This window comes from Henckelia pumila, chromosome 4 (assembly GCF_033568475.1).
Source record: "Henckelia pumila isolate YLH828 chromosome 4, ASM3356847v2, whole genome shotgun sequence".
In the NCBI taxonomy this organism is placed as follows: Eukaryota; Viridiplantae; Streptophyta; class Magnoliopsida; order Lamiales; family Gesneriaceae; genus Henckelia; species Henckelia pumila.
In genome coordinates, this window is record NC_133123.1 from 223,473,041 (window position 1) to 223,499,071 (window position 26,031).

General features: G+C 38.5%; 1 protein-coding gene across 2 annotated transcripts; it reads right to left on the bottom strand.

Annotated features, from left to right (window-relative positions):
- Positions 1–21,393: 21,393 nt before the first annotated feature.
- Positions 21,394–23,008, bottom strand: LOC140865829 (UDP-glycosyltransferase 76B1-like). 2 transcript variants are annotated; one of them, XM_073270619.1, is made up of 2 exons: positions 22,477–23,008; positions 21,394–22,391 (listed from the first exon to the last, which is right to left on the bottom strand). In XM_073270619.1, the coding sequence occupies exons 1-2, from the start codon at positions 22,964–22,966 to the stop codon at positions 21,496–21,498; spliced, it is 1,386 nt and encodes a 461-aa protein (XP_073126720.1). In that variant the 5' UTR covers positions 22,967–23,008; the 3' UTR covers positions 21,394–21,495. The 2 variants fall into 2 exon arrangements, with proteins under 2 accessions (XP_073126720.1, XP_073126721.1); XM_073270620.1 differs by having other exon boundaries at positions 21,394–22,384; positions 22,473–23,008.
- Between the last annotated feature and the right edge of the window lie 3,023 nt (positions 23,009–26,031).

Genomic DNA, 26,031 nt, shown 5'->3' on the forward strand with positions numbered 1-26,031 from the left:
TATTTCCGCACTGACATTATTTGTACAATAAAAAACGTAAAAAAAAAGATAAAATAAACAAAAACTAACTAATTTAACAAAAGTAAGGGATAAAGAAATAGTTCTCAATTCATAGTCTAGAGCTCGACTTTGTTAGCTTCAAGCTCAAGCTCTTTCTGCCTGGAACACAGCTGTTCCAATTTTGGGGCAAAATGTTCACCCATGTAATGCTTGAGGCGTTGTGCATTGACTGTGAAACTTTGATCTTGGGATTCCTTCAACACCACTGCACCGGAGGGATAAACTTTTTCAATGACAAATGGCCCTGACCATCTCGACTTGAGTTTGCTCGGAAATAATTTCATCCTTGATTTGAAAATTAGCATGACGTCTTCCTCTTTGAACTCTTTATGCTTGATTCGCTTGTCGTGACTCCTCTTGGTGCGCTCCTTATATGAAAGTGCCAAATCATACGCTTGCTCCCTGAATTCTTCTAGATAGTCCAATTACAAAAGTCTTTTTTCACCTGTAGCCGTAAAATCAAAGTTCAGTGATACACCATATAGGTTGTTTTTGGTAAATCATGTCATCTACCCGTTGAGTTAGAACATAAGTCATATTGGGCAATGTCTATAGGTGTCTTAAAGGCAGTGCGATATGCCCATAGAACATCATCTAATCTGATAGACCAATCTTTCCTACTGGTGCTCACTGTCTTTTCTAATTGTTGGCGTGACATTGGAAAAGATTATTTTGCATTGGAAAATGCTGACATGGAATAATAATGATGACGCAACATCGAAAATTGTCAGCAATTGAACTAAGAATAGTCGAAATTAAAATTAAAAATTTACTGTACCAAAACTAAATTTTGACAAACCAGTTGACCAAAACTCAAAATGTGACAAGTTAATGAACCAAAAAATTTATTCTCTCAGATAAATTACTTTTTTAACTTAAAAATAAATAAAATTAAAATTATCATTTAACATATATTTCTTATGTTGAAATGCAATAATTATCCATACTGGGTAGAACAATCGAAAACATGACATTTAAGCTACAACATAGTTTAAAATATTTAAGTAGTACTGTTACCATTGACTATATTTTTTGAAAAATGGATAAACATTCGCTCATATAATTGATATCAAAGCTAAGGTAATGACTTTGATTCACATTAATTGCAAGAATAATTATTGGAAAAGAGATTATTAAGTGCAATAATTATCTCATTTCTAGGTAGAACAATCGAAACGTAGCGTTTGAGTTATTGTACAGTTTAAAAAGATTTGAGTTACACAATTATCATGAACTATAGCTTGTAATAAAACGCAAATTGCTCAGTCCTACGATTTATAACAAAAAATCTATGTTTTTTTTTACGTTTCTCTCGACAAACATATAGCATAAGTTATTGCTTTAAATTCGTTAGTTAAAAAAAATAAAAGAAAGGTATAAAGAATGTAATGCACTACGAGAAAAACGTCGATTAGAGATCATAAATCGATCGCAAAAGAGAAAATTTAAAGACATGATAATGTTTCATATCAATAGATAATTAGAGATCAAATCATTGTGATCGAAGTTTGAAATTGGTCGTAAAAAATTTAACACTTAATTAAAAAAGCTAATCACTTTAAAACAAAATAAGATAATTTCGATCTCAAAAAAATAAAATTGTTGTCACGTTCAACGCACGTGCAATTTTTTAGTATGTATAAATATGCATGTTGGATTTTGTATGAAAAAAAATCAAGAAACGTAATACCATTTTTTTTAGAAATTATTTTCTTCAATGTCTTCCTCCGGAAGCGACATCGAAAGCATCTCTTGGAAATCATCAAAAATCCATCCCAAATAAAACATCAAAATTTTTTACTTTTAAAATTCATTCACAAAATAAATTATTTTAAATAATAAAATAGTTATCATGTACGTGTAGGTGATCATGTAAAAAGTATGGTGCATTACAACTTTGTAGGGCAACAAGACAACTTCAGTTAAATCTGCTAGCATGAGATCGGCTTGATGGGCACAATCTTGAGCAAGGTTGTTGTATGACTGATCGACCTGATCCGTTTTTAGAATTAAAAATAATACAATTGACATGAAAAATAACTTTTTTTTTCCATGTGTCATGTTGAATAGGAGATCTATCCTGCTGAATTAACTTGAGAATATACATGAGTTGTGTACAATCTTTCCCAAGTGATCCACATCTGATTTTTGGTTTTTGATAAGTGTATTTTATACACTTAATTTATATATGATTTTAATTGTTAATTATTAGTTTCGAGCAGATTTATGCGTAGTATTGTTGTTTTTGTGGATGTAAAAAAGTTATTGAGATTTTGTGGAAAGAAGAAGAAAAATGAGATTGAAGAAGAGAAATGAATAAAAAAATTTAAAGAAAAAAGGTTGTAGAAGAAAGGGAGAAAAGAAAAGAAACAAGAAAAGGAGAAAAGGCTATTAGGTCTTCTATTGAGCTTTTATTGTTAGCGCTTCACTAAGCGCTAAAGAAGAGGAGAGGAAGAGCAAATGCGCACAATCTTGTGAGGCGTGGAAACTAAATCTCAGAACCTTATGCGCGCCCGCCTGGATTAACTGAGCGGCCGTCCGTCGCGAGAATTCAGCGTTTTAATTATTTCGGCGAGTATTTTCATGGGCTTTTATTTGGGCTTTTTATTGTGCGTATAAAAAGAAATTTGAGGTGAGATTTGGAGGGGGGAGCCGCCACAACAGAAATATCAGAGAACGTGATCGTGAATCTTTTGAAGAATTCTGGGCTTCCTTGAAGAAAGAAATTCGGAGATCGATAGATCGGACACGGCATCGCATAGAAGGATTTGTTTTTTTATTTTATTTATTAAATTCTGAATTGATGTTTGGATTTTTTAACATGAATTATTGTTTTATTCAGAATTTTATTATGAACTAATTTTTTAGAGTCTAGAGGTCGGATGGAACCTGGTGTAGACACTTTCATGAAGTTTTGATCTTATTGAATTGAGTTTCTTCTAGATTAATTGTTTTTCTTCTAGAATTGATTGTCTTTTCCATTATCTGATCACTAATTGATTTGTAATATTTATTTGAAATATGGCACTCGGGAGAGGAGATTTTGAATATGATCATTAGAAAATAAACTGTTAATTATTTATATAACTCGGGAGAGTATATAATTTTAACAGAGCTTTTAAAAAGAACATTGTTTTGCATAGATCACTGCAAGTAGATTCTTAATAGGGATATTGAAATTGAATTGTAGTTGATAAAAATTATTTGTTGGTCGGGAGAGAGAAATAATAAACTTAAGTGTTTTTGGCTATTAATTGACTGAAATTCATGAAGATTAATTAATTAGGATTGATTGTTGTTGAAACCAGATGAAATTTATACCTCTAGACCATTTTTTCTCTGATTGATTTTTATCTGAAAGTTGTGTGCGTGCTATCAAAAACTCATTGATTATTTTATTTTCTGCAAAACCTCTTGATCATTGATTTTCTAAATAAAATTAAGACTATTTTAATTACAAGTATTGAATATTATCAATTTACTCCTTGTGGGATCGAAACTCTCTCTATCACTATATTAAAACTTGACACTCGTATGCTTGCGAGTATTTTTCATAACAAGTTTTTGGCGCCGTTGTCGGGGAGTAAATTTTTATTATTATTTAGTCTTGTTACCAATAAGTATAAGTTTTAATTTAGAGTTTTTTTAATTTTATTTTAAGTTACTAATTGTTTTATTCTTATTTTTAAATTGTAATTCATGCAAAGATCTCAAAGTGAAAATTCTCTACTGTTTGATCCGGAGATCGAGAGAACTGCATGTGCTTTGAGAAAAGCGAGAAGAGAAGAAGTTAATAGAATGACTGAAGAGAATCAAGCTCCCTTGGTGCCAATTAGAGAGCACTTCAGGCCAGTAATCCAGGCTCACTACTCGGGAATAGCTCGTGGAACTATCAATTCTAACAATTTTGAGCTAAAGCCTGCATTGATCTACATGGTTCAGCAGAACCAGTTGAATGGGAGTGTAACTACTGATCCTCACCTACACCTGCGCACTTTTCTGGAGATAACAGACACGGTAAAATTTAATGGAATTTCTGAAGATATAATTAGATTACGTTTGTTTCCTTTTTCTCTCAGGGATCAGGCGAAAAGTTGGCTACAATCACTGTCGTTGGGTAGTATCACAACATGGGAGGAGATGACAGAAAAATTTCTTGCAAAATATTTTCCTCCTGCCAAATCCACCCAACTGAAGATTGAAATCATCACCTTCAGGAAGATGGACTCCGAACAGCTCTACGAGGCATGGGAAATGTATAAAGAGTTATTAAGGCATTGTCCTAACCATAAATTGTAGATTGGGAGGAAATTGAGATTTTATATAATGGGCTGAATGCGCCTACTTGATTGTCGGTGGACTCTGCTGCTGGAGGCACCATTAAGGACCCTGTACAGGACTACAATATGCTGGAACAGATGACGATAAATAGTTTTCAATGTCCATCTGAGCGTATGAGATTCAAGAATCCAGTTGGAGTGTATGTAGTGGATCCTCTCACATCTATCACTGTCCAATTATCTGCACTGACTACACAGGTAGCTTCTTTGAATAAGGTGAATGTTACAGATTCAGCTGGAATTTCAGTCGTTAATGAAGGATCTTAGTCCCTAGAAGAAGTGAATTATATTAATCCTAATGGCTACCGAGGGTATGGAGGCTATAGAGGTAATCCTGCTCCCAACACTTATCACTCAGATTTGAGAAATCATGAAAATTTTTCTTACGCTAACAATAAAAATGTGTTAAATCCTCCTCCGGGATAAAACACAATTAAGGGTGAGGGTAAGCCATCTTTGGAGGACGTTGTTAGTAATTTTGTGCAGGAATCTGGTAAAAGGATGGCGAGGACTGAGACTCGTCTAGATATCTTGGAGACGCACATGACTAACATGGGTGTTGCACTTCAATCCATGGAGACTAGCACTGGGCAGCTGACAAATGCCTTGAAAGATAATAACAGAGGCCAATTCCCGAGAAACACAAAGGTAAATCCAAAGGAGCAGTGCAATGTTATCATGTTGAGGAGTGGGAATCAATTAGATAAAGAAGAAAGCCAGCCATCTGAAAGGACTGAAAAAGCTGTAGTTGAAGAAAATAAAGTCGAGGAGAAGGAGTCTGAACCTGAGCAGAAACCGATGTACAAGCCTCCACATCCATATCCCCAACGGTTCAAGAATAAGACTGTTGATGAGCAGTTCTCCAAATTATTGGAGATTTTCAAGAAGATTCATATTAACATCCCCTTTGCCGATGCTTTGGAACAAATGCCAAATTATGCAAAATTCATCAAGGAGGTGATGTCCAAGAAAAGGAGGCTGCTAGTGAATGAGGTGATGAATCTAACTGAAGAGTGCAGTGCGGTGCTTCAAAAGAAGATGCCACAAAAGCTATAAGATCCAGGAAGTTTTACTATTCTTTGTTCTATTAGTGGATCTCATTTTACTACAGCACTATGTGCTTTAGGGGCCAGTACTAATTTACTGCCATTGTCTATTTACAGGGCCTTGGAGTTGGGAGGATGAAACCGACCATGATTTCATTGCAGTTGGCAGATCGAAGCATCACATTTCCACTTGGTATTGTTGAAGATGTTCTAGTCAAGGTGGACAAATTTATATTTTCGGCGGATTTTGTGATTTTGGACATAGAAGCGGATCATGGTGCTCCACTGATTTTCTGAAGACCATTATTGGCCACAGTGGATGCCAAAATTGAAGTGAAGAAGGGGGAATTGTCGATGGGCGTGGAGTACGAACGGGAGATTTTTAACTTATTCAGACATCTAATACACCCATTGAAAAATTGTGCTTGATTGAGCCGGTGGTGAAGTTGGAAGGTTGTCAAAGAGCTGATATTGCGGGTGATTTATAAAAATAAAAAAAAACACTCCAAATTCCACAAAGAAGGCCACAAAAAAGAAAGCAAAATTTAAAAGGCGGTTCGTGGAATATTTTTGGCGTGTGAAAGAGAAAGGAAATATTGCATAATACCGGTGAAAGTCGGGCTGAAGACTCTAAACCAAGCGCTTTGTGGGAGGCAACCCAAAATTTTTGTGTTTTTTTTGTTAATTCATTTTTTTATTTTATTTAATTTATGCCTTATTTTTATTTTTGCTAATTAATTAATTTATGATTTTTGAATGCATTATTGAGAATTTTGGAGGCCTAATATTATAAAATTTTTGAATTTTTTTAGGATTTTAGAAGTTCTGGTAGAATCTTGTGCGCGCTCGCTCATGATCTATATCGCGCCCGCCCCTCCTCTACGCATTGATGCATGCCAACGGCGCTGCACTAAAGCGCAATCGCGCATCTAAAGTGCGTCTACCCTTGTGCAAACGAGCTTATCCGCGCTACACTCTAACCGCTAACGAGACTTTCCATCCGCGCATAACCCACGCGCAAACGCGCAACTCTCAGTGCAAGATATTGCGCATACAAGATCCTCAAACCGCGCAGACATATGTGCAATCGCACAACTTAAGGGAGCACCATTCACTCCTAATAAACTCGCTTCAGAGATCCAAATCGCACTGCAGGCTCTTAATTACATTCATTCTCTCTCTCTAGCTTACACTCTATCTCACGCACGTTCTTGCCTCTACCAATCCTCCGATCATCCAAATTAATAGCATCTTTGGGGTTTCATCTTCATTACAAGCACATCCACTCAGAATTTGTTTCTCTGATTCATCCACGCTCTCGCACAAAAACAGGGGGCTTTAGAAGGGTTTTTGAAGATTTATTATGAATGATAAAAAGCTCAAATTCGTTTATCCTCAATTCATTTATTTTTGAAATGATAAAAAGATTTATTTTTACTTGAGAAGTTGATTTCTGAAATTTTTGTGGTGTTGAGAACGGCTAATGCGTGTGTATTTGGGTATCATTGAAGTAGTGCACGGTAAGTTTTTGATGAATTGTCTGGGATATCTTTGTGGTTGAACGTTGCTGTGCTATGTATTGGAGATTGTGGTAATTTGATCGAGGCATTGGATTTGTGTTAATTTGTTGAGTTATAATGCCGCCGAAAACTAAAGGAAAGGGAGCATTGTCTTCTTCGGTGTTTTTGGAATGCCACGGCTGAGTCCTATTGTGTTGAGTTGACGGAGAAGGGAATGCAGAAAGAAAGAGGAATGAGCCAGAAAGATTATGATGCTCTGGCATTAATTGAAGCAAAGAGAAGAGGTTGGGAAACATTTGTCAAGAGTCCGCCAGAGGCCGTTATATCTTTTGTTTGTGAGTTTTACACCAATCTAATGATCAAAGATGTGAATTTCAAGGTTAGAGTTAGAGGAAAAATGGTGGCGTTTGACAGGAGCACAATTAATAATTTCTATGGCATGCCAAACATTGAAGATGATGAGTATTAGGTATTCAAAAATGGTCCATTTTCCGATGATTTTGTACTTCAAACTTTATGTCATGATTGAGCGGAACGGAAGAGAAATGCAAAGCACGAACCTGTTACATTTCCATTTATCTTTCTTCGACGAGAAGCCAATAACTGTCATGAGTTTGTAACAGCCAGGATGTTGCCATCTGGGCATACATCAAATGTGACGAAGGCTAAGGCTACTCTTGTGTACTGCATTGTGACGGGAAAATATGTTGATGCTGGGAGGGTGATTCAGGATTCTATCATTGCTGCTGTTAGGGGATCCTCGACTATCAGTCTACCCCATTCATCTTTGATTACAGAACTTTGCCAGAGATCCGGTGTTGTGTGGGATGATGCTGAGCAGCTTCTTGAGATACGAGGCCCTATAAAAATTGTCGGTGCATTTAAAAGAGATAAGAAGAAGAAGGCAGCCAGTCCTTCTGAACCAGCAGCTAAACCACCGCATACCTCTGAGCCATTATCACACTCTGAGCCAGCAGCTCCTCAGTTGGCAGCCCCTATGTCATTACCGTTGCATCCGACCGCTGAGTACTTTGCTCCTGATGATTCTAAGGTCGTGCTTGCTCAGATGAAGAAGCAGTGGAAGATTATGCGAGCACATATGACATACATGCATGAGTTCACTGTAACTCTCGTCCAGAATTATCCTCCCACGGTTGTGCCTTATCCATCTCCTCCACAGTGGTCGCCTCATGATACTGCTGATGCTGCACCGTCTTTCCATGGAGATGATGATGATGATGCCGAGTCCTGATGCTCGATATCGAAGGTACGCGTCCCTTGTTCTTTTTCTTGTTTTTAATAATTAGGAACAATTATTATACTAAGTTTGGGGGGGGGGGGGGTGAATCAGTGTTTGATTTAGTTGTTTGGTTGATAGTTGATTAGTTGAGTTTTATTGTGTGCTTCATAGATAAAATTTTTGTTGAGTTTTTTTGTTGTTTAAGTGAGTAGAGTTTAAAAGAAGTCGAGAAATAATTGGATGCATAGCTGATGAAAATTTTTTTTGTGCTATAACTGAAATCCACGACTGCCTACCTATTTAACCAAATTTTGATTTTTTTTTAAAAAAAATGGAACCAATTAGATTAACAGTTTCTTATATACTCTGTGATTAATACTTGAATCTGATTTTTGAAACATACAAGCATATAGATGATTGAGACATTGTTTGGATTTTGGGCCTAATTTTTATTGAAATAATTTATCCTTAGTTTCCCATTTGAGCTGTCATGAAGTATATGAGTACTATGAGGTACGAAAAAAATCTGAAATTTGTTGAAAATCATCATTTATTGCTGATGATTATTTGTTTCTGCACTAATTGATATTTTTATAATTAATTGTGGATTGAGACTTGTCTAGAACTAGTTCAAACACTCTTCGAGGTGAAATACAGGCATAACTGTGATTAAGAATGATTTAGAAAATTTTTCTGAAATTATTTGAGCCTTTCAAGATATTCCATTAATGCATATTATCCCTAGTACCTTGTTTGAGCCTTATTGAAAATCGAATGGAATGCGTGCAAACGTGTGATAAACCCCCATTCGTCATCGTTTCAAGGTCCTACATTGACTACCTATGAATAGCCTAAACACTAATTTCTACCTTTAAGGGAGTAATTTGAATGCTAAAATTTTATGTGCTCCTAGTTGATATTTGTAAATATGGAATGATGTGGTGGAAGATTTGAAAAGAAAAAAAAATCAAGAAGGTCGTAGTTAAAAAAAGATGAAAAAGTTGTGAAAAAATGTTTGTGAAAAGAAGAAAAATAAAAATGATGAATGAAAGAAAGAAAAAGAAAATATGTAAAATCTATGGGATGAAGAGAAGAAGTGTGAAATTTGAATAAAAAAGAGTCGAAATTAGAGTTTAAGCATAAATTACTCCTTATTTTGAATTCTTATTTCTTTATTTGTAGCCATGAGCCAGACCTAATATTATAAGTCGATTAAGTCCTATTGACCAAGTCACAGTTGCCTAATATACTAGTGGAGAAGAGTTGCGAGAATTTAGCCTATGGACTGTCGATTGACACTTTTAATGATTATGAATTTTGATCGAAACACACACACACTATTATTCTTTGCATTTATCTGATTTTGAGTGTTTTTGATTTTACATCTTGTATTTGATCCTTTGCTATCCTGAAAAGTTCTCATGATCTATAAATGTGTGAATTGAACATGGATAAAGGTGTTTTGAAACGTGAGTTGCGGAGATTGTAAGTTTATGCGGTTATTTAGTTATGATTAAAATTTCCAAGTGTTAGTAGGTTGGATGAGATTGAATTTGAATTTTTAAAATTATTGTTGAGGCCATTGCTCTATAATATTTCTTGACTATTCTTTTTGGTTTTTGGTGATTTCAGTTTTTGGAATATATTGTTTTGATAGTTTTGATCGGGACTAGCAAAAGTCTAAGTTTGAGGGTATTTGATAAGTCTATTTTATACACTTAATTTATATATGATTTTAATTGTTAATTATTAGTTTAGAGCAGATTTATTCGTAATATTGTTGTTTTTGTGGATGTAGAAAAGTTATTGAGATTTTGTGGAAAGAAGAAGAAAAATGAGATTGAAGAAGAGAAATGAATAAAAGAATTTAAAGGATAAAAAAGGTTGTAGAAGAATGGAAGAAAAGAAAAGAAACGAGAAAATGAGAAAAGGTTATTGGGCCTTCTATTGGGTTTTCATTGTTAGCGCTTCACTAAGCACTAAAGAAGAGGAGAGGAAGAGCAAACGCGCACAATCTTTTGAGACGTGGAAATAAATCTCAAAACCTTATGCGCTCCTGTCTGGATTAACTGAGCGGCCGTCCGTCGCAAGAATTCAGCGTTTTAATTATTTCGGCGAGTATTTTCATGGGCTTTTATTTGGCTTTTTATTGTGCGTATAAAAAGAAATCTGAGGTGAGATTTGGAAGGGGGAGCCGCCACGACAGAAATATCAGAGAACGTGATCGTGAATCTTTTGAAGAATTCTGGGCTTACTTGAAGAACGAAATTCGGAGATCGATAGACCGGACATGGCATCGCATCGACGGATTTGTTTTCTTTATTTTATTTATTAAATTCTGAACTGATGTTTGGATTTTTTAACATGAATTATTGTTTTATTCAAAATTTTATTATGAACTAGTTTTTTAGAGTCTAGAGGTCGGATGGAACCTGGTGTAGACACTTTCACGAATTTTTGATCTTATTGAATTGAGTTTCTTCTAGATTAATTGTTTTTCTTCTAGAATTGATTGTCTTTTCAATTATCTGATCACTAATTGATTTGTAATATTTATTTGAAATCTGGCACTCGGGAGAGGAGATTTTGAATATGATCATTAGAAAATACACTGTTAATTATTTATATAACTCGGGAGAGTATATAATTTTAACAGAGCTTTTAAAAAGAACATTGTTTTGCATAGATCAATGCAAGTAGATTCTTAATAGGGATATTGAAATTGAATTGTAGTTGATAAAAATTATTTGTTGCTCGGGAGAGAGAAATAATAAACTTAAGTGTTACTGACTATTAATTGACTGAAATTCATGAAGATTAATTAATTAGGATTGATTGTTGTTGAAACCAGATGAAATCTATACCTCTTGTAACACCCGGTATTTTTAATTACATAAATCCGCCTGCATAATTAGGATATTTAATTATTTAAATTTATGATTTATGGGTTAAATAATTATGTGAATTATTTATGCATGATTTAATTTATTTTTAAGCATTTAACCCATAATTAGTAATTTTTATGATTTTTAGTATTTTTATTATTTAATCGCGTAGACGGGACCGTGGACGGACGAGATGACAACTTTCTAGACAAATTATTTTATGAGCCTTTTTGGAGCCTTAAAATATTATTTTGAGTTTTATTATCTCAAAATTTTTATTATTTAATTGTATATAATTTTAGGAGTCTATTTTTATTCAAAATTAGCCAAAATATTGACTTTTTAGTATTTTTAAAATTTCCCTAAATTAATATTTCGAGAATTATTTTATGTTATCAGATTTTTAAATGTTCAATTAAGAGTTTAAGTTGTATATTAATTATTTAAAACCTTTTTATATTTAATTATTTAACCTATACTCTAATTAACACCAAAAAAAAAAAAATTAAACCTAATCTACCCAACCCTACTCTTAGCCGATCCTTTCCTCCTCCATCAGCCGACACCCACCTCCATCTTTTTCCTCTCCATCGAGCCATCTTCAAGGAGACCCCATAGCCAAGAGTTCGAAGCTCCAAAAGCCCGTATTTTCGTCCCGTCGTCCCGGAACCGTCCCACGCTCGTATCTTCTCGTCGTCTACGGTGAATGGCATGATCTTTTTCTTATTTTTACGCCATATCAGTGTATATATCATGTAAATTATGGTAGACATCCAAATCCTTTAAGTATTTTTCAGAAAATCGATTTTTGTTGTTGTTTGTGCCTTGTGCTTCGATTTCATATGCATAACTCACGTTTTTCCTCTCCATGCTTGGTTCGGGGCTGAGGGTTCGGTCAGGTAAGGTCCTAGGGTGCCTAAGGATCGAGCCATGGCAGGGTTTGGGGCTGAGAAGGGCTCGGCCGAATGGAGTCAATCTAGAAAGGTGCAGACGGCGCAGGCTAGGGTTTGGGAGAAGAGGGCTTCGGGTTCCTGGTTTGGACGTGCATGGGGCTGGGGCCTGGTCAGGTTAGGACCGCCCGGACGTGGGCTACGTCCAGGCGGCGGCGCTCCGGCCAGGGGCGGCCGGAGCCGGCCGGCAGCAGGCCAAGAAGGCCTGCTGCTCTCGGCCGAGAAGAATGGAGAAGGGGGCGATCGGGTTCTAGGGTTTGAGGTGTGGTCCGGGTCGGGTCAGGGGTCCGGGTCGGGTCAGTAGGTTAGTGGGTCGGGTTAAGTGGGTCCGGGTCTGGGTTATTTTAATTGGGCTCGGGTATTTTTATTTTTAAGTTTTCAAGTTAATTAGGAGTTAAATGGGCTAATTAAATTCCCAAAAATTTAATTAGTACCATTTAATTTATTTGAGTTCCATTAAATTATTTTGGGTTATTTTATTTATTTTTGGACTTTTAATAATTTTTATTTAAATTTTTAAGTTGGCCAGAAATTTTTATGGGCTTGGGAGCCCATGAGGCTTTTGGGCCCATTGGGCCAGGGTTAGTGTTATTGGGGCCTAATCTAGTCTTAATGGGCTTTGGTTGATTTATTGGGCCAAGTCTTAAGTTAATGGGCTTGAGTGTAGGGCCAGCAGTCCAGAACCATCCATGAGAAAATTGCATGTGTCCTGATTATATATCTAATTATTTTTATGCATTTAAGTTAATTTAATATTTATATGTTAGTAAGAAAATTAAATTAAATATATATGAAGGACACACAATTTATTTAAGTACATGCATTCATGAAATCAATTTTTTATGCTATGATTGAATTTCTATGGTTGAGCAAATAAAATATTTTAGGTGGAAATTGAAGTAGTGTGGCCATTTATGGGCAGTTTTCTGCCATTTATGTATGGGCAGTTTCTGCCATTTATGTATGGGTGGTTCGCCACCAGCCTCGTACGATGGTTTCTTAGACTGATCAGTCGCAATATAAGTATGGGTCACACTTACGGATAGGACCATTCGATGTTCAAAAAATTAAATGCTCAACAACTCAAGTATGTATGATATTATGTATGTTATGTATGTTTATTTATGTAAGTTATGTTATGAAATTTTAAGCATGCTCATTCATGTATATGTATGTATTAGTATTAAATTGATTTAAATTATTTTAAACCCTTGTTAGTATGCATGTTGGGCCTCTAGGCTTACTACACTGATATGGTGCAGGTGAGTACGTAGAGGAGCAGGTTACTCCTACCGGTGGTGAGGACGTATGAGCAGTGCTGCAGTAGCCCCGTGACCGTGACAGCTTCTGAGTCACCATGCTTGAGTCTTATGATACATTTTATTATTTTATTTGGGTTGAGGTGTTTGGAATATTTTATTAAATATTTTAGGTGCATGCACACTTTTATTTATTTTATTTATGCAATATATTTTTAATTCTAGGGTTGACTCAGATGTTTAATTATTTCGTAGAAAGCATTTTATTTAAGTATTTAATAATTTATTTATTTGGTTCTTTTTAAATATTTTTATTCTGTGCATATATGTATGGGCATATATGTACATATTTTATTTAGTAGTATAAAAAAAAAAATTTTCCGCATATTTATTTATTAATTATAGAGTTAGGGTCGTTTCAGTTGGTATCAGAGCACGGTCCTTGGAGGGGTCACTACTGCTATGCGAGCTCAGAAATCCACGCTACCGGTCTGTAAGTTTTAAATGTTTATAGTATGATTTAATTTCTAGAATTTAAGTTAGCCTTAATTTTAAACACTTAGTTATGCATGGCGATTTACGTAAATAAATATGTGGTGGTGCAGAATGCCTCCCAGACCAGTGAATAGACGTGGGGGACCTCCACCTCCACCTCCACCTCCACCGCCACCTCAGCAGCACCCCATGACAGCACTGGAGCAGGCCAGTGCCACGATGATGGCGGGTATTACTGCTCTGTTGGAGCAGCAGGCTGCCCGTCCCAGACTGTCCCACGAGGAGGACGTCGCAGAGAGGTTCCAGAAGAAGGGGCCTAAGGAGTTTACTGGGACCACCGATCCTTTGGTGGCTGAGGGATGGATTCACTCTCTTGAGTCCATCTTCGATTATATGGGGATCACAGACACCGACAGGGTGAGCTGTGCGACGTACATGATGCGAGGCGATGCAGCCCTTTGGTGGCAGGGTGCAGTTCGAGGAGTCCATCTACCTACACTGACGTGGGCCGAGTTCAGGCGTATCTTCTACGCCAAGTACTTCACTGAGGACGTGCGCAGTCGCATGATCCGAGAGTTCATGAGTCTCCGTCAGGAGGACAGGTCTGTGGTGGAGTATGTGAGCCAGTTTGAGAGGGGCTGTCACTTTGTGCCCATGATTGCTGATAGTCCGCAGGAGAAGCTGCGTCAGTTTGTGGAGGGCCTGAAGGCTGAGATCAGGCATGACGTGCGTATGGCAGACGTCTTTACATATGAGTCTGCAGTCAGCAGGGCCTTGCGTTCCGAGGAGGGACGGAGAGAGATACAGAGAGAGCAGCAGGGTAAGAGGCAGTTTATGCAGACAGGGTTTCAGCGACCATCTTCGCAGCCACCTGCGAAGAAGCAGTCTACAGGGCCATCTAAGGGCCCGAATCAGCAGAGGCCTCAGGGGAAGCCACAGCAGCAGACTAGGGGCAGGGCCCCTACTCCAGGGAGATATCCAGTATGTCCGAAGTGTCAGAAGATGCATTCCGGGCAGTGTCTATTGGGAGCAGGAGTCTGATATCGTTGGAAGGAGCCAGGGCATCAGATTGCCAACTGCCCGCAGAGGCAGAACGTCAGTGGGCGAGTTTACGTGATGCAGGCAGAGGAGGCAGACCCAGATACCTCCTTGATCACCGGGAGAATTCTTGTTAGAGGCAACTCCACGTTTGCGTTGCTAGATTCAGGAGCCACGCATTCGTTTATCTCCCGGGATTTTATCAGACGGATAGGCATTTAACCGGAGGTTGTAGATAGTGGTTACGATGTTACCATGCCATCCGGACAGATTATCACTACCACTAGTGTCATCAGGGATCTGGAATTGGAGCTGCAGGGACACTCCATTCGAGCAGATCTAGTGGTTCTTCCATTGACTGGATTTGACTTGATTTTGGGTATGGACTGACTATCAGTTAATGGAGCTTCGATTGATTTCCGACGTAGGACAGTGTCAGTGAAGCCAGCAGGAGGTGAGATGTTTACTTTCTTCGCATCTCAGTCTAGCAGTATTCCTCAGATGATATCACTTGTTCGTGCGAGGAAACTGTTGCGCCATGGATGTCAGGGTTTTCTTGCTAGTGTGGTCACTACCTCAGATGTTTCTAGCAGATCTTTATCAGATATAGAGGTGGTACGTGACTATCCAGATGTTTTTCCTAACGATGTTGCAGGAGTTCCACCAGTGAGAGAGGTGGAGTTCAGTATTGAGTTGTTGTCGGATACTGTGCCTATCTCTAAGGCGCCGTATCGACTTGCTCCTACAGAGATGAGAGAGTTGAAGGAGCAGATTCAGGAGCTGTTGGAGAAGGGCTTTGTTCGTCCTAGCTTTTCTCCATGGGGAGCTCCAGTGTTGTTTGTGAAGAAGAAGGACGGCAGCATGAGATTGTGCATCGACTACCGAGAGCTCAACAGAGTCACAGTGAAGAATAAGTATCCACTACCGAGGATAGAGGATTTATTCGATCAGTTGCAGGGAGCTTCGGTATTCTCCAAGATCGATCTGCGATCTGGTTACCATCAGCTGAGAGTCAGAGATTCAGACGTGTCTAAGACTGCCTTTAGGACACGGTATGGGCACTATGAGTTCTTGGTGATGCCCTTTGGGTTGACCAATGCTCCAGCAATTTTTATGGATCTCATGCATCGTGTCTTCCAGCCGTATCTAGATCAGTTTGTCATTGTATTCATTGATGAAATATTGATCTACTCGAGGAGCATTGAGGAGCATACACAGCATTTTCATACAGCCTTGCAGACTTTGAGGGAGCATCGACTGTTTGCAAAGTTCAGTAAGTGTGAGTTTTGGTTGGAGCAGGTGGCGTTTCTAGGCCACATTATTTCTAGGGATGGGATTGCAGTGGATCAGTCCAAGGTGCAAGCAGTGAGGGATTGGGGGATTCCAAAGAATGCTTCGGAGATTCGTAGCTTCTTGGGTTTAGCAGGATACTATAGGAAGTTCATCAAGAGTTTTTCCTCTATTGCAGTACCCTTGACTTCCTTAACCAAGAAGAACGCGAAGTATAGTTGGAGTCCAGATTGTCAGAGGAGCTTTGATCAGCTGAAGGATGCACTTACTTCAGCACCTGTGTTAGCTATGACAGTGCCACATGAGGAGTTAGTGGTGTACACCGACGCGTCCAAGCTTGGGTTGGGCGCAGTACTTATGCAGAGTGGCAGAGTTATCGCATATGCGTCGCGACAGTTGAAGATTCATGAGCAGAACTATCCGACGCATGATTTGGAGCTTGCAGCAGTGGTATTTGCGTTGAAAATCTGGAGGCACTATCTTTACGGCGAGAAGTGCAAGATTTTCACCGACCACAAGAGCCTCAAGTACTTCTTCACTCAGAAGGAGTTGAACATGAGGCAGCGCAGATGGCTTGAGCTTGTGAAGGACTATGACTGTGACATTAGCTACCATCCGGGTAAGGCTAATGTAGTGGCAGATGCTTTGAGTCGGAAGTCATCAGTGGTATCATGTTTGACTGTACAGTTACCACTACAGACCGAGATTCAGAGATTTGGTTTGGAGTGCTATCCGAGCGGCCATGCACCGAGCTTGTCAGTGTTGACGGTGCAGCCAGTTTTGCGAGATCGGATTCGAGAGGGACAGTCCACTGATGAGGAGCTACAGCGATGGAGACAGAGAGATGAGGCTAGAGGTAATCTCTTGTATACAGTGGAGGGGGGCATCGTTCAGTACCGTGGGAGGATGTGGGTACCGAACGTTGATCAGTTGAGAGCCGAGATTCTAGCAGAGGCTCATGCATCTCCGTACTCCATTCACCCCGGAAGTACGAAGATGTACCGAGACTTACAGTTATTGTATTGGTGGCCCGGGATGAAGAGTGACATCGGGAGAGTGGTGTCAGAGTGCTTGACTTGTCAGCAAGTCAAAGCAGAGCATCAGCGTCCAGCAGGACTTCTTAGACCTCTCCCTATTCCAGAATGGAAGTGGGAGAACATTACGATGGACTTTGTGGTTGGCTTACCGAGGAGTACCAGAGGGTGTACAGCGATTTGGGTGATTGTGGATAGACTCACCAAGTCAGCTCATTTCTTGCCGGTAAGGGCTACTTACACTTTGACACAGTATGCAGAGCTTTACATTAGAGAGATTGTTAGACTGCATGGCATACCAGTGTCTATCGTGTCAGACAGAGATCCGAGATTCACCTCAGCGTTTTGGAAGAGTCTGCACATAGCTTTGGGGACTAGACTTTTGTTCAGTACAGCGTTTCATCCCCAGACAGATGGTCAGTCTGAGAGAGTGATCCAGGTTCTCGAGGATCTTCTGAGAGCTTGTGTCATCGATTTTCGAGGATCTTGGGAGACTAGACTGCCATTAGTGGAGTTTACCTATAACAACAGTTTTCAGTCGTCTATAGGTATGGCTCCATATGCAGCACTTTATGGGAGGAGATGCAGATCTCCTGTGCATTGGAATGAGGTTGGTGAGCGGATTTTGTTAGGTCCGGAGATTGTGCAGCAGACAGCTGACATCGTGACGCAGATTCGAGAGAGGATGAGGACTGCGCAGAATCGGCAGAAGAGTTATGCAGATGCCCGACGACGCGATTTGGAGTTCGCAGTAGGTGATCACGTATTCCTGAAGGTGTCACCTATGAAGGGAGTAGCGCGTTTTGGATGGAGAGGCAAGCTTAATCCGAGATATATAGGGCCATTCGAGATCTTGGAGCGAGTTGGCACGTTGGCCTATCGTTTAGCTCTACCTCCAGGGCTAGCGGCAGTGCACAACGTTTTCCATGTATCCATGCTTCGGAGATATGTCTCCAACCCGTCGCATGTGTTGGATTTCGAGCCCTTACAGTTGCCACCAGATCTTGTATATGAGGAGAGACCAGTGCGGATCTTGGCTAGAGAGGAGCGGAGGCTTAGGACGCGGGTCATACCGATGGTCAGAGTCCAGTGGCTGAATCACTCGGAGGAGGAAGCTACTTGGGAGACCGAGGAGGATATGAGGACTCGCTACCCGGAGTTGTTCGGGTAAGTACTTTAATTTCGAAGACGAAATTCAATTTAAGGGGGGGAGAATTGTAACACCCGGTATTTTTAATTACATAAATTCGCCTACATAATTAGGATATTTAATTATTTAAATTTATGATTTATGGGTTAAATAATTATGTGAATTATTTATGCATGATTTAATTTATTTTTAAGCATTTAACCCATAATTAGTAATTTTTATGATTTTTAGTATTTTTATTATTTAATCGCGTAGACGGGACCGTGGACGGACGAAATGACAACTTTCTAGCCAAATTATTTTATGAGCCTTTTTGGAGCCTTAAAATATTATTTTGAGTTTTATTATCTCAAAATTTTTATTATTTAATTGTATATAATTTTAGGAGTCTATTTTTATTCAAAATTAGCCAAAATATTGACTTTTTAGTATTTTTAAAATTTCCCTAAATTAATATTTCGAGAATTATTTTATGTTATCAGATTTTTAAATGTTCAATTAAGAGTTTAAGTTGTATATTAATTATTTAAAACTTTTTTATATTTAATTATTTAACCTATACTCTAATTAACACCAAAAAAAAAAAAAATTAAACCTAATCTACCCAACCCTACTCTTAGCCGATCCTTTCCTCCTCCATCAGCCGACACCCACCTCCATCTTTTTCCTCTCCATCGAGCCATCTTCAAGGAGACCCCATAGCCAAGAGTTCGAAGCTCCAAAAGCCCGTATTTTTGTCCCGTCGTCCCGGAACCGTCCCACGCTCGTATCTTCTCGTCGTCTACGGTGAAAGGCATGATATTTTTCTTATTTTTACGCCATATCAGTGTATATATCATGTAAATTATGGTAGACATCCAAATCCTTTAAGTATTTTTCAGAAAATCGATTTTTGTTGTTGTTTGTGCCTTGTGCTTCGATTTCATATGCATAACTCACGTTTTTCCTCTCCATGCTTGGTTCGGGGCTGAGGGTTCGGTCAGGTAAGGTCCTAGGGTGCCTAAGGATCGAGCCATGGCAGGGTTTGGGGCTGAGAAGGGCTCGGCCGAATGGAGTCAAGCTAGAAAGGTGCAGACGGCGCAGGCTAGGGTTTGGGAGAAGAGGGCTTCGGGTTCCTGGTTTGGACGTGCATGGGGCTGGGGCCTGGTCAGGTTAGGACCGCCCGGACATGGGCTACGTCCGGGCGGCGGCGCTCCGGCCAGGGGCGGCCGGAGCCGGCCGGCAGCAGGCCAAGAAGGCCTGCTGCTCTCGGCCGAGAAGAATGGAGAAGGGGGCGATCGGGTTCTAGGGTTTGAGGTGTGGTCCGGGTCGGGTCAGTAGGTTAGTGGGTCGGGTTAAGTGGGTCCGGGTCCGGGTTATTTTAATTGGGCTCGGGTATTTTTATTTTTAAGTTTTCAAGTTAATTAGGAGTTAAATGGGCTAATTAAATTCCCAAAAATTTAATTAGTACCATTTAATTTATTTGAGTTCCATTAAATTATTTTGGGTTATTTTATTTATTTTTGGACTTTTAATAATTTTTATTTAAATTTTTAAGTTGGCCAGAAATTTTTATGGGCTTGGGAGCCCATGAAAGTTATTGGGCCTGTTAATGGGCTTTTGGGCCCATTGGGCCAGGGTTAGTGTTATTGGGGCCTAATCTAGTCTTAATGGGCTTTGGTTGATTTATTGGGCCAAGTCTTAAGTTAATGGGCTTGAGTGTAGGGCCAGCAGTCCAGAACCATCCATGAGAAAATTGCATGTGTCCTGATTATATATCTAATTATTTTTATGCATTTAAGTTATTTTAATATTTATATGTTAGTAAGAAAATTAAATTAAATATATATGAAGGACACACAATTTATTTAAGTACATGCATTCATGAAATCAATTTTTATGCTATGATTGAATTTCTATGGTTGAGCAAATAAAATATTTTAGGTGGAAATTGAAGTAGTGTGGCCATTTATGGGCAGTTTTCTGCCATTTATGTATGGGCAGTTTCTGCCATTTATGTATGGGTGGTTCGCCACCAGCCTCGTACGATGGTTTCTTAGACTGATCAGTCGCAATATAAGTATGGGTCACACTTACGGATAGGACCATTCGATGTTCAGAAAATTAAATGCTCAACAACTCAAGTATGTATGATATTATGTATGTTATGTATGTTTATTTATGTAAGTTATGTTATGAAATTTTAAGCATGCTCATTCATGTATATGTATGTATTAGTATTAAATTGATTTAAATTATTTTAAACCCTTGTTAGTATGCATGTTGGGCCTCTAGGCTCACTACACTGATATGGTGCAGGTGAGTACGTAGAGGAGCAGGTTACTCCTACCGGTGGTGAGGACGTATGAGCAGTGCTGCAGTAGCCCCGTGACCGTGACAGCTTCTGAGTCACCATGCTTGAGTCTTATGATACATTTTATTATTTTATTTGGGTTGAGGTGTTTGGAATATTTTATTAAATATTTTAGGTGCATGCACACTTTTATTTATTTTATTTATGCAATATATTTTTAATTCTAGGGTTGACTCAGATGTTTAATTATTTCGAAGAAAGCATTTTATTTAAGTATTTAATAATTTATTTATTTGGTTCTTTTTAAATCTTTTTATTCTGTGCATATATGTATGGGCATATATGTACATATTTTATTTAGTAGTATAAAAAAAAAAATTTCCGCATATTTATTTATTAATTATAGAGTTAGGGTCGTTTCACCTCTAGACCATTTTTCTTCTAATTGATTTTTATCTGAAAGTTGTGTGCGTGCTATCAAAAACTCATTCATTATTTTATTTTCTGCAAAACCTCTTTATATTGATTTTTTAGATAAAATTAAGACTATTTTAATTACAAGTATTGAATATTTTCAATTTAGTCCTTGTGGGATCGAAACTCTCTCTATTACTATATTAAAACTTGACATTCGTACGCTTGCGAGTATTTTTCACAACAATTTTCTAAGTAATATTCATATTAAGTTTTACTTCTACTATTCAAAGTCTTCTTTTTTCTTGATTCCAAACTAATTTTCATGAACTTGTAATTTGAGGGACTGGAAATAGCTCATAAACAGAAGACAAAGCAGCATTCTCGAAATGTTGAAAGGGCAAAAATTACTCCAAACCAAATAAAGTAGTCTCCTGGATGGATCCACTAAGTCATTAAGAAAGTATTCAAGAAACAAACTTTAAACACAAGATGATTGAAATGAAGAGATGAGATCAGATAAGGCATTCAGAGATTGGCTTGAAAACCCATCTGTTTTCAAGGAAACTTGTATTTTCACCTTCAAACACAAGGCTCTTTCTCTTATTTCTTGGCCTTCTCGGTCAAGCATTAATATCTTTCTGATTGCTGATTCAATCTCCTCTCTTTTCAACCCACATTCCAATTTGATCCCAAGTTTCCAGACGTCATTTATGTATCGGGAATTAACCGTCTGATCGCTGAAAAAGGAGGAGCAGATCATAGGAACACCTTCACAAATACTCTCAAGAACAGAGTTCCATCCGCTGTGAGTCCAAAATCCACCAACAGCAGGATGAGACAACACTTCTTGCTGAGGTGCCCATTTAACAATGTATCCCCTTTTACTAGTAATCTCCAAGAATTCATTCGGCAACGATTCGAGCCATTCCGAGCCTTGGACTAATCCAGGCCTGACCACCCAGAGGAAGGGCTGCATACTATTGGCTAGACCCCAAGCCACTTCTGTTACATGATCTTCATCCATTGCTGCAAGACTCCCGAAGCTAACATAAAGAACAGAATCTGGCTTTTGGGTATCCAGCCAGGAAATAGCGCTTCTATCCTGTGTCAACAAACTGCTGGACGCCGCCGAAAAGAATTTGTGAAAAGGCCCGATTAGAAACGTGGGCATTCGAAAATGCTGACAAAGATAGTCGAGATTTGGCTCTTCAAGTTCTTGGAAGGTGTTGAGGATGAGGCCTGATGCTGTCTTCGTTCCTTGTACCATATTGCGTATGATCTTCAACGCATCATTCGGGTTCGGTCTTTGAATTGATGGAATATCTTTTACTCTAAGTGGTGGCAGCTCAGGAACTGGATCGTCCCTTCTAGACTCTGACCAAGAAAGAAAGGGTCAAATATTCTTTTCATAGTTACAATGAAATAATTAAGCCCAATAAATTAATGAAAACGTACATACCCAGATTATTATGATGATCAGAGAAGTACCCTTTTTCCTGAAGAAGAGGAAGAGTGGCAAAGGCTAAAAAGGAACAAACGCTACTGGTCCTGAGCACAATCCTGTGTATCCCAAGATCCTCCACCACATCTTTGGAGCAATACATCATCGCATCGGTGATCATACACTGGATATCATCATGGGTTGCCAACAGCTTCCGCAAGCACTCGCGAGAGGGCCCGATACACTCGGTGTTGAGGAGATGGAGGGCACGCAGAATGTCATGTATGGAAGCTTGATCTTCAGACAATCCGACGGGGATAAAGTGAAACGTGAGGTGAGGATACTTGGATGGATCGGGGGAGTTGAAGTGAGTGTGTATGATGGAGATTGTGAATCCTTTGGAGTGGAGAATATTGGCGAGTTGAATCATGGGGTTTATGTGGCCTTGAAATGGCAGCGGGAAGAGGATTATTCTGCGTGTTTTCGAGGATTTGCTTGGATCATCCATGGATTTTCTTTCGATCGATTTCTCAATGGAACAGACGGTCAAAGGGAGACAGTGCACCGATGGAGAAGGATATTATATTATATTATTCAATATTATTTATTCGATAAGTTAATTGAGATATTAAAATACGTGGTTTTTAACATAAAAAAAAACGTGGTTTTATTGCATCAAATCCCAAGTTTTCAAAGCAGGAGCTCGCTCCACCTCAGATCTATAGATGTATAAGATATATCATACATCTCTGTATCATGAAAGTTTATTCAGCAAATTGTTAAAGGAAATGCCCATTCTCGATTGGATTGTCTCAACTCTAAACTTGGACTAAGGCCTATGGATCAAGATATTAATCAGCTGGTTTCTTTTGGGCTGGACTCTTTGTAAGGGAATAGGGGGTTCTACATAAACAGTTTGAGGTGTTGTCACAAGATGTTGACAACACCTATAATAACACATTGAGTAATTTGCAGCGGAATATAATTAAAGCGTAAATAAAATAAACAAGCAACCAAATAAATAGACTCAAATGATTTAAGCAAGAGTATAAGATACTCTTGCTTCGTCTCAGGGCAAAACTTCACTAGAAAACTTCAAAAGAGTTTTACAAACCCTAACACTAGTGATTATTGTAAAATTCAATTTCTCAAACCAAGTGAAAAAATTGTTAAGTTGGATTGCATATGATGGTTCAAGCTCGGTTGGTTGGTGATTGGCAGTACACCATTATCAGTTAGGGTGGTCATGCATCAGATAACAGCTCCACCAACCTCCTAACTAACCAAGAAGCAGTTGAGAAGCAGCAATAAAAAGGGATGCAAGTCCATGCAGAAGTTACTTCGATCCATTCCTTGTTTGAGAGACTGTGAAATTGCTTGAAAGCTAGGAGAGTTTCTGAGTCCTGTATCTTTGTTAATGCATGTGAGGGTGTGCTTGTTTAGATCATACGTGATCGAGTGTTTGAAGATTGTAATCCAAACAATTTCTCATACACCTTTCAATATAGTGATTGATCCTTGGAAAGTCGAACCAATATATATCGTTTGTGTTCTTATTGAATTCTTTGATCCGTTTTGATCGGCAATCGATCGATTCTTCTGGAATTGTATTTCTCGATTATCTTTTTGAACGCCTAAAGCATAACAAACTGGTATCAAAGCTTTGTTTGAAGATGAGCACCACACGATTCGATATCGAGAAATTCACGGGAAAGAATGATTTCAGTCTTTGGAGACTGAATATGAGGGCATTGCTGGTTCAAAAGGGCGTGGAGGATGCACTCTTGGGAGATGAACACATGCCTGAAAAGATCAAAGGAATGGACAAGAAGAAGATCCTTGCGAAAGCTCATAGCATTTTGATCTTGAGCTTTGGAGACAAAGTATTGCGCGAAATATCAAAGGAAACATCTGCAGCTGCAATTTGGCTTAAACTCGAGCACCTCTATATGACTAAATCTCTGGCGAATAGGCTTTTCCTCAAGCAAAAGCTATATACATTCAAGATGCCAACTGGTAAATCAATCGAAGATCATATCGATGATTTCAATAAGATAATCTTGCATCTTGAGAATGTAGAAATTAAAGTCGAAGATGAAGATCAAGCGTTGCTGTTATTACGTTCTCTTCCTGATGTATTTGACAATCTAAGAGATACGTTGATTTATGGAAAAGAAACCCTCACCCTGGAAGAAGTCCATGCAGCCTTAATGTCTAAGGAGTTAAGCAGGAAATCTGGAAACCAAAGTGATGATCAGAGTGAAGGGCTTTTTGTTAGAGGAAGATCTGATAAGAGAGAATTTAAGCCAAGAAACAAGTCCCGATCAAAGTCCAGAACTAAGTTCAAAAGGAAATGTTTCTTTTGTCATAAGGAAGGACATTTCAGAAGAGATTTTCCCGAAATAAATAAGAAACAAGGTATAAAGGAATCAAAATCAGGGGATGCAACCTTGGCAGAAGATGGATATGAAAGCGCTGATGTGTTGCTGGTAACCAATGACAAATATGAAAAGGAATGAATCCTTGATTCAGGATGTTCTTACCATATGAGTCCATTCAAGGAATAGTTCACATCTTTTACTGAGATTGATGGTGGAAAAGTCCTCATGGGAAACAACATAGCATGTCAGATTGAGGGCATAGGGTCTATCAAGCTTAAGCTCGTTAATGGCACTGTCAAGACTTATCTGAAGTTAGATTTGTTCCAGGATTAAAGAGGAACTTTATATCACTTGGAATGCTAGATCAATCGGACTATGAATTCAAGGCTAAAGATGGGGTTCTCACTGTCATTAAAGGTGTAATGGTTGTGATGAAAGGATTGAGGAATAATGAATTATATGTTTTGGAGGGGCAGACATATATTGAAAGGAAAACACTGACTGCACAAGCTAGCCTTGATAGAACTTTACTTTGGCATATTAGGCTGGGGCATACCAGTGAAAGGGGAATGGTTGAGTTATACAAACAAGGACTTTTTGGTAAGGACCAGATAAGCAAGTTAAGCTTCTGTGAACATTGTGTTTTGGGGAAACAGACCAGAGTAAAGTTTGAGAAGGCCAAGAACAGAACCAAAGGCACTTTGGATTACATACATTCAGATATATGGGGGCCTGCAAGAACTCAAACACGCGGTGGCTCTAGGTATTTCATAACCTTCATAGATGATTACTCTAGAAGGGTATGGCTATACACAATGAAGCACAAGAATGAGGCTTTACAAAAATTCAAAGAATGGAAAGTTTTGGTCGAAAATCAGACATGCAAGAAGATAAAAAGACTAAGGACTGATAATGGTCTGGAGTATCTCAGTCAAGATTTTACTGATTTTTGTAAAAAGGCAGGAATAGCAAGACACTTAACTGTGAGACACACTCCTCAACAAAATGGTCTTGCTGAGAGAATTAATAGGACATTGTTAGAAAAGGTTAGGTGTATGGTATCAAATGCAAAACTAAATGCAATTTTTTGGGAAGAAGCAGCTACAACAACATGTTATCTGGTAAATAGATGTCCATCAGCAGCTTTGAACTTTAAAACACCCATTGAAGCATGGTCAGGGAAACCAGCAGA

What these genes read in the sequence shown, in the direction of transcription:
- LOC140865829 (XM_073270619.1), bottom strand. Translation starts at nt 22,966, where the DNA reads ATGGATGATCCAAGCAAATCCTCGAAAACACGCAGAATAATCCTCTTC. An exon ending in TGATCATCATAATAATCTGG is followed by an intron (nt 22,392 to 22,476) that starts GTATGTACGTTT and finishes TTTCTTGGTCAG; the next exon opens with AGTCTAGAAGGGACGATCCA.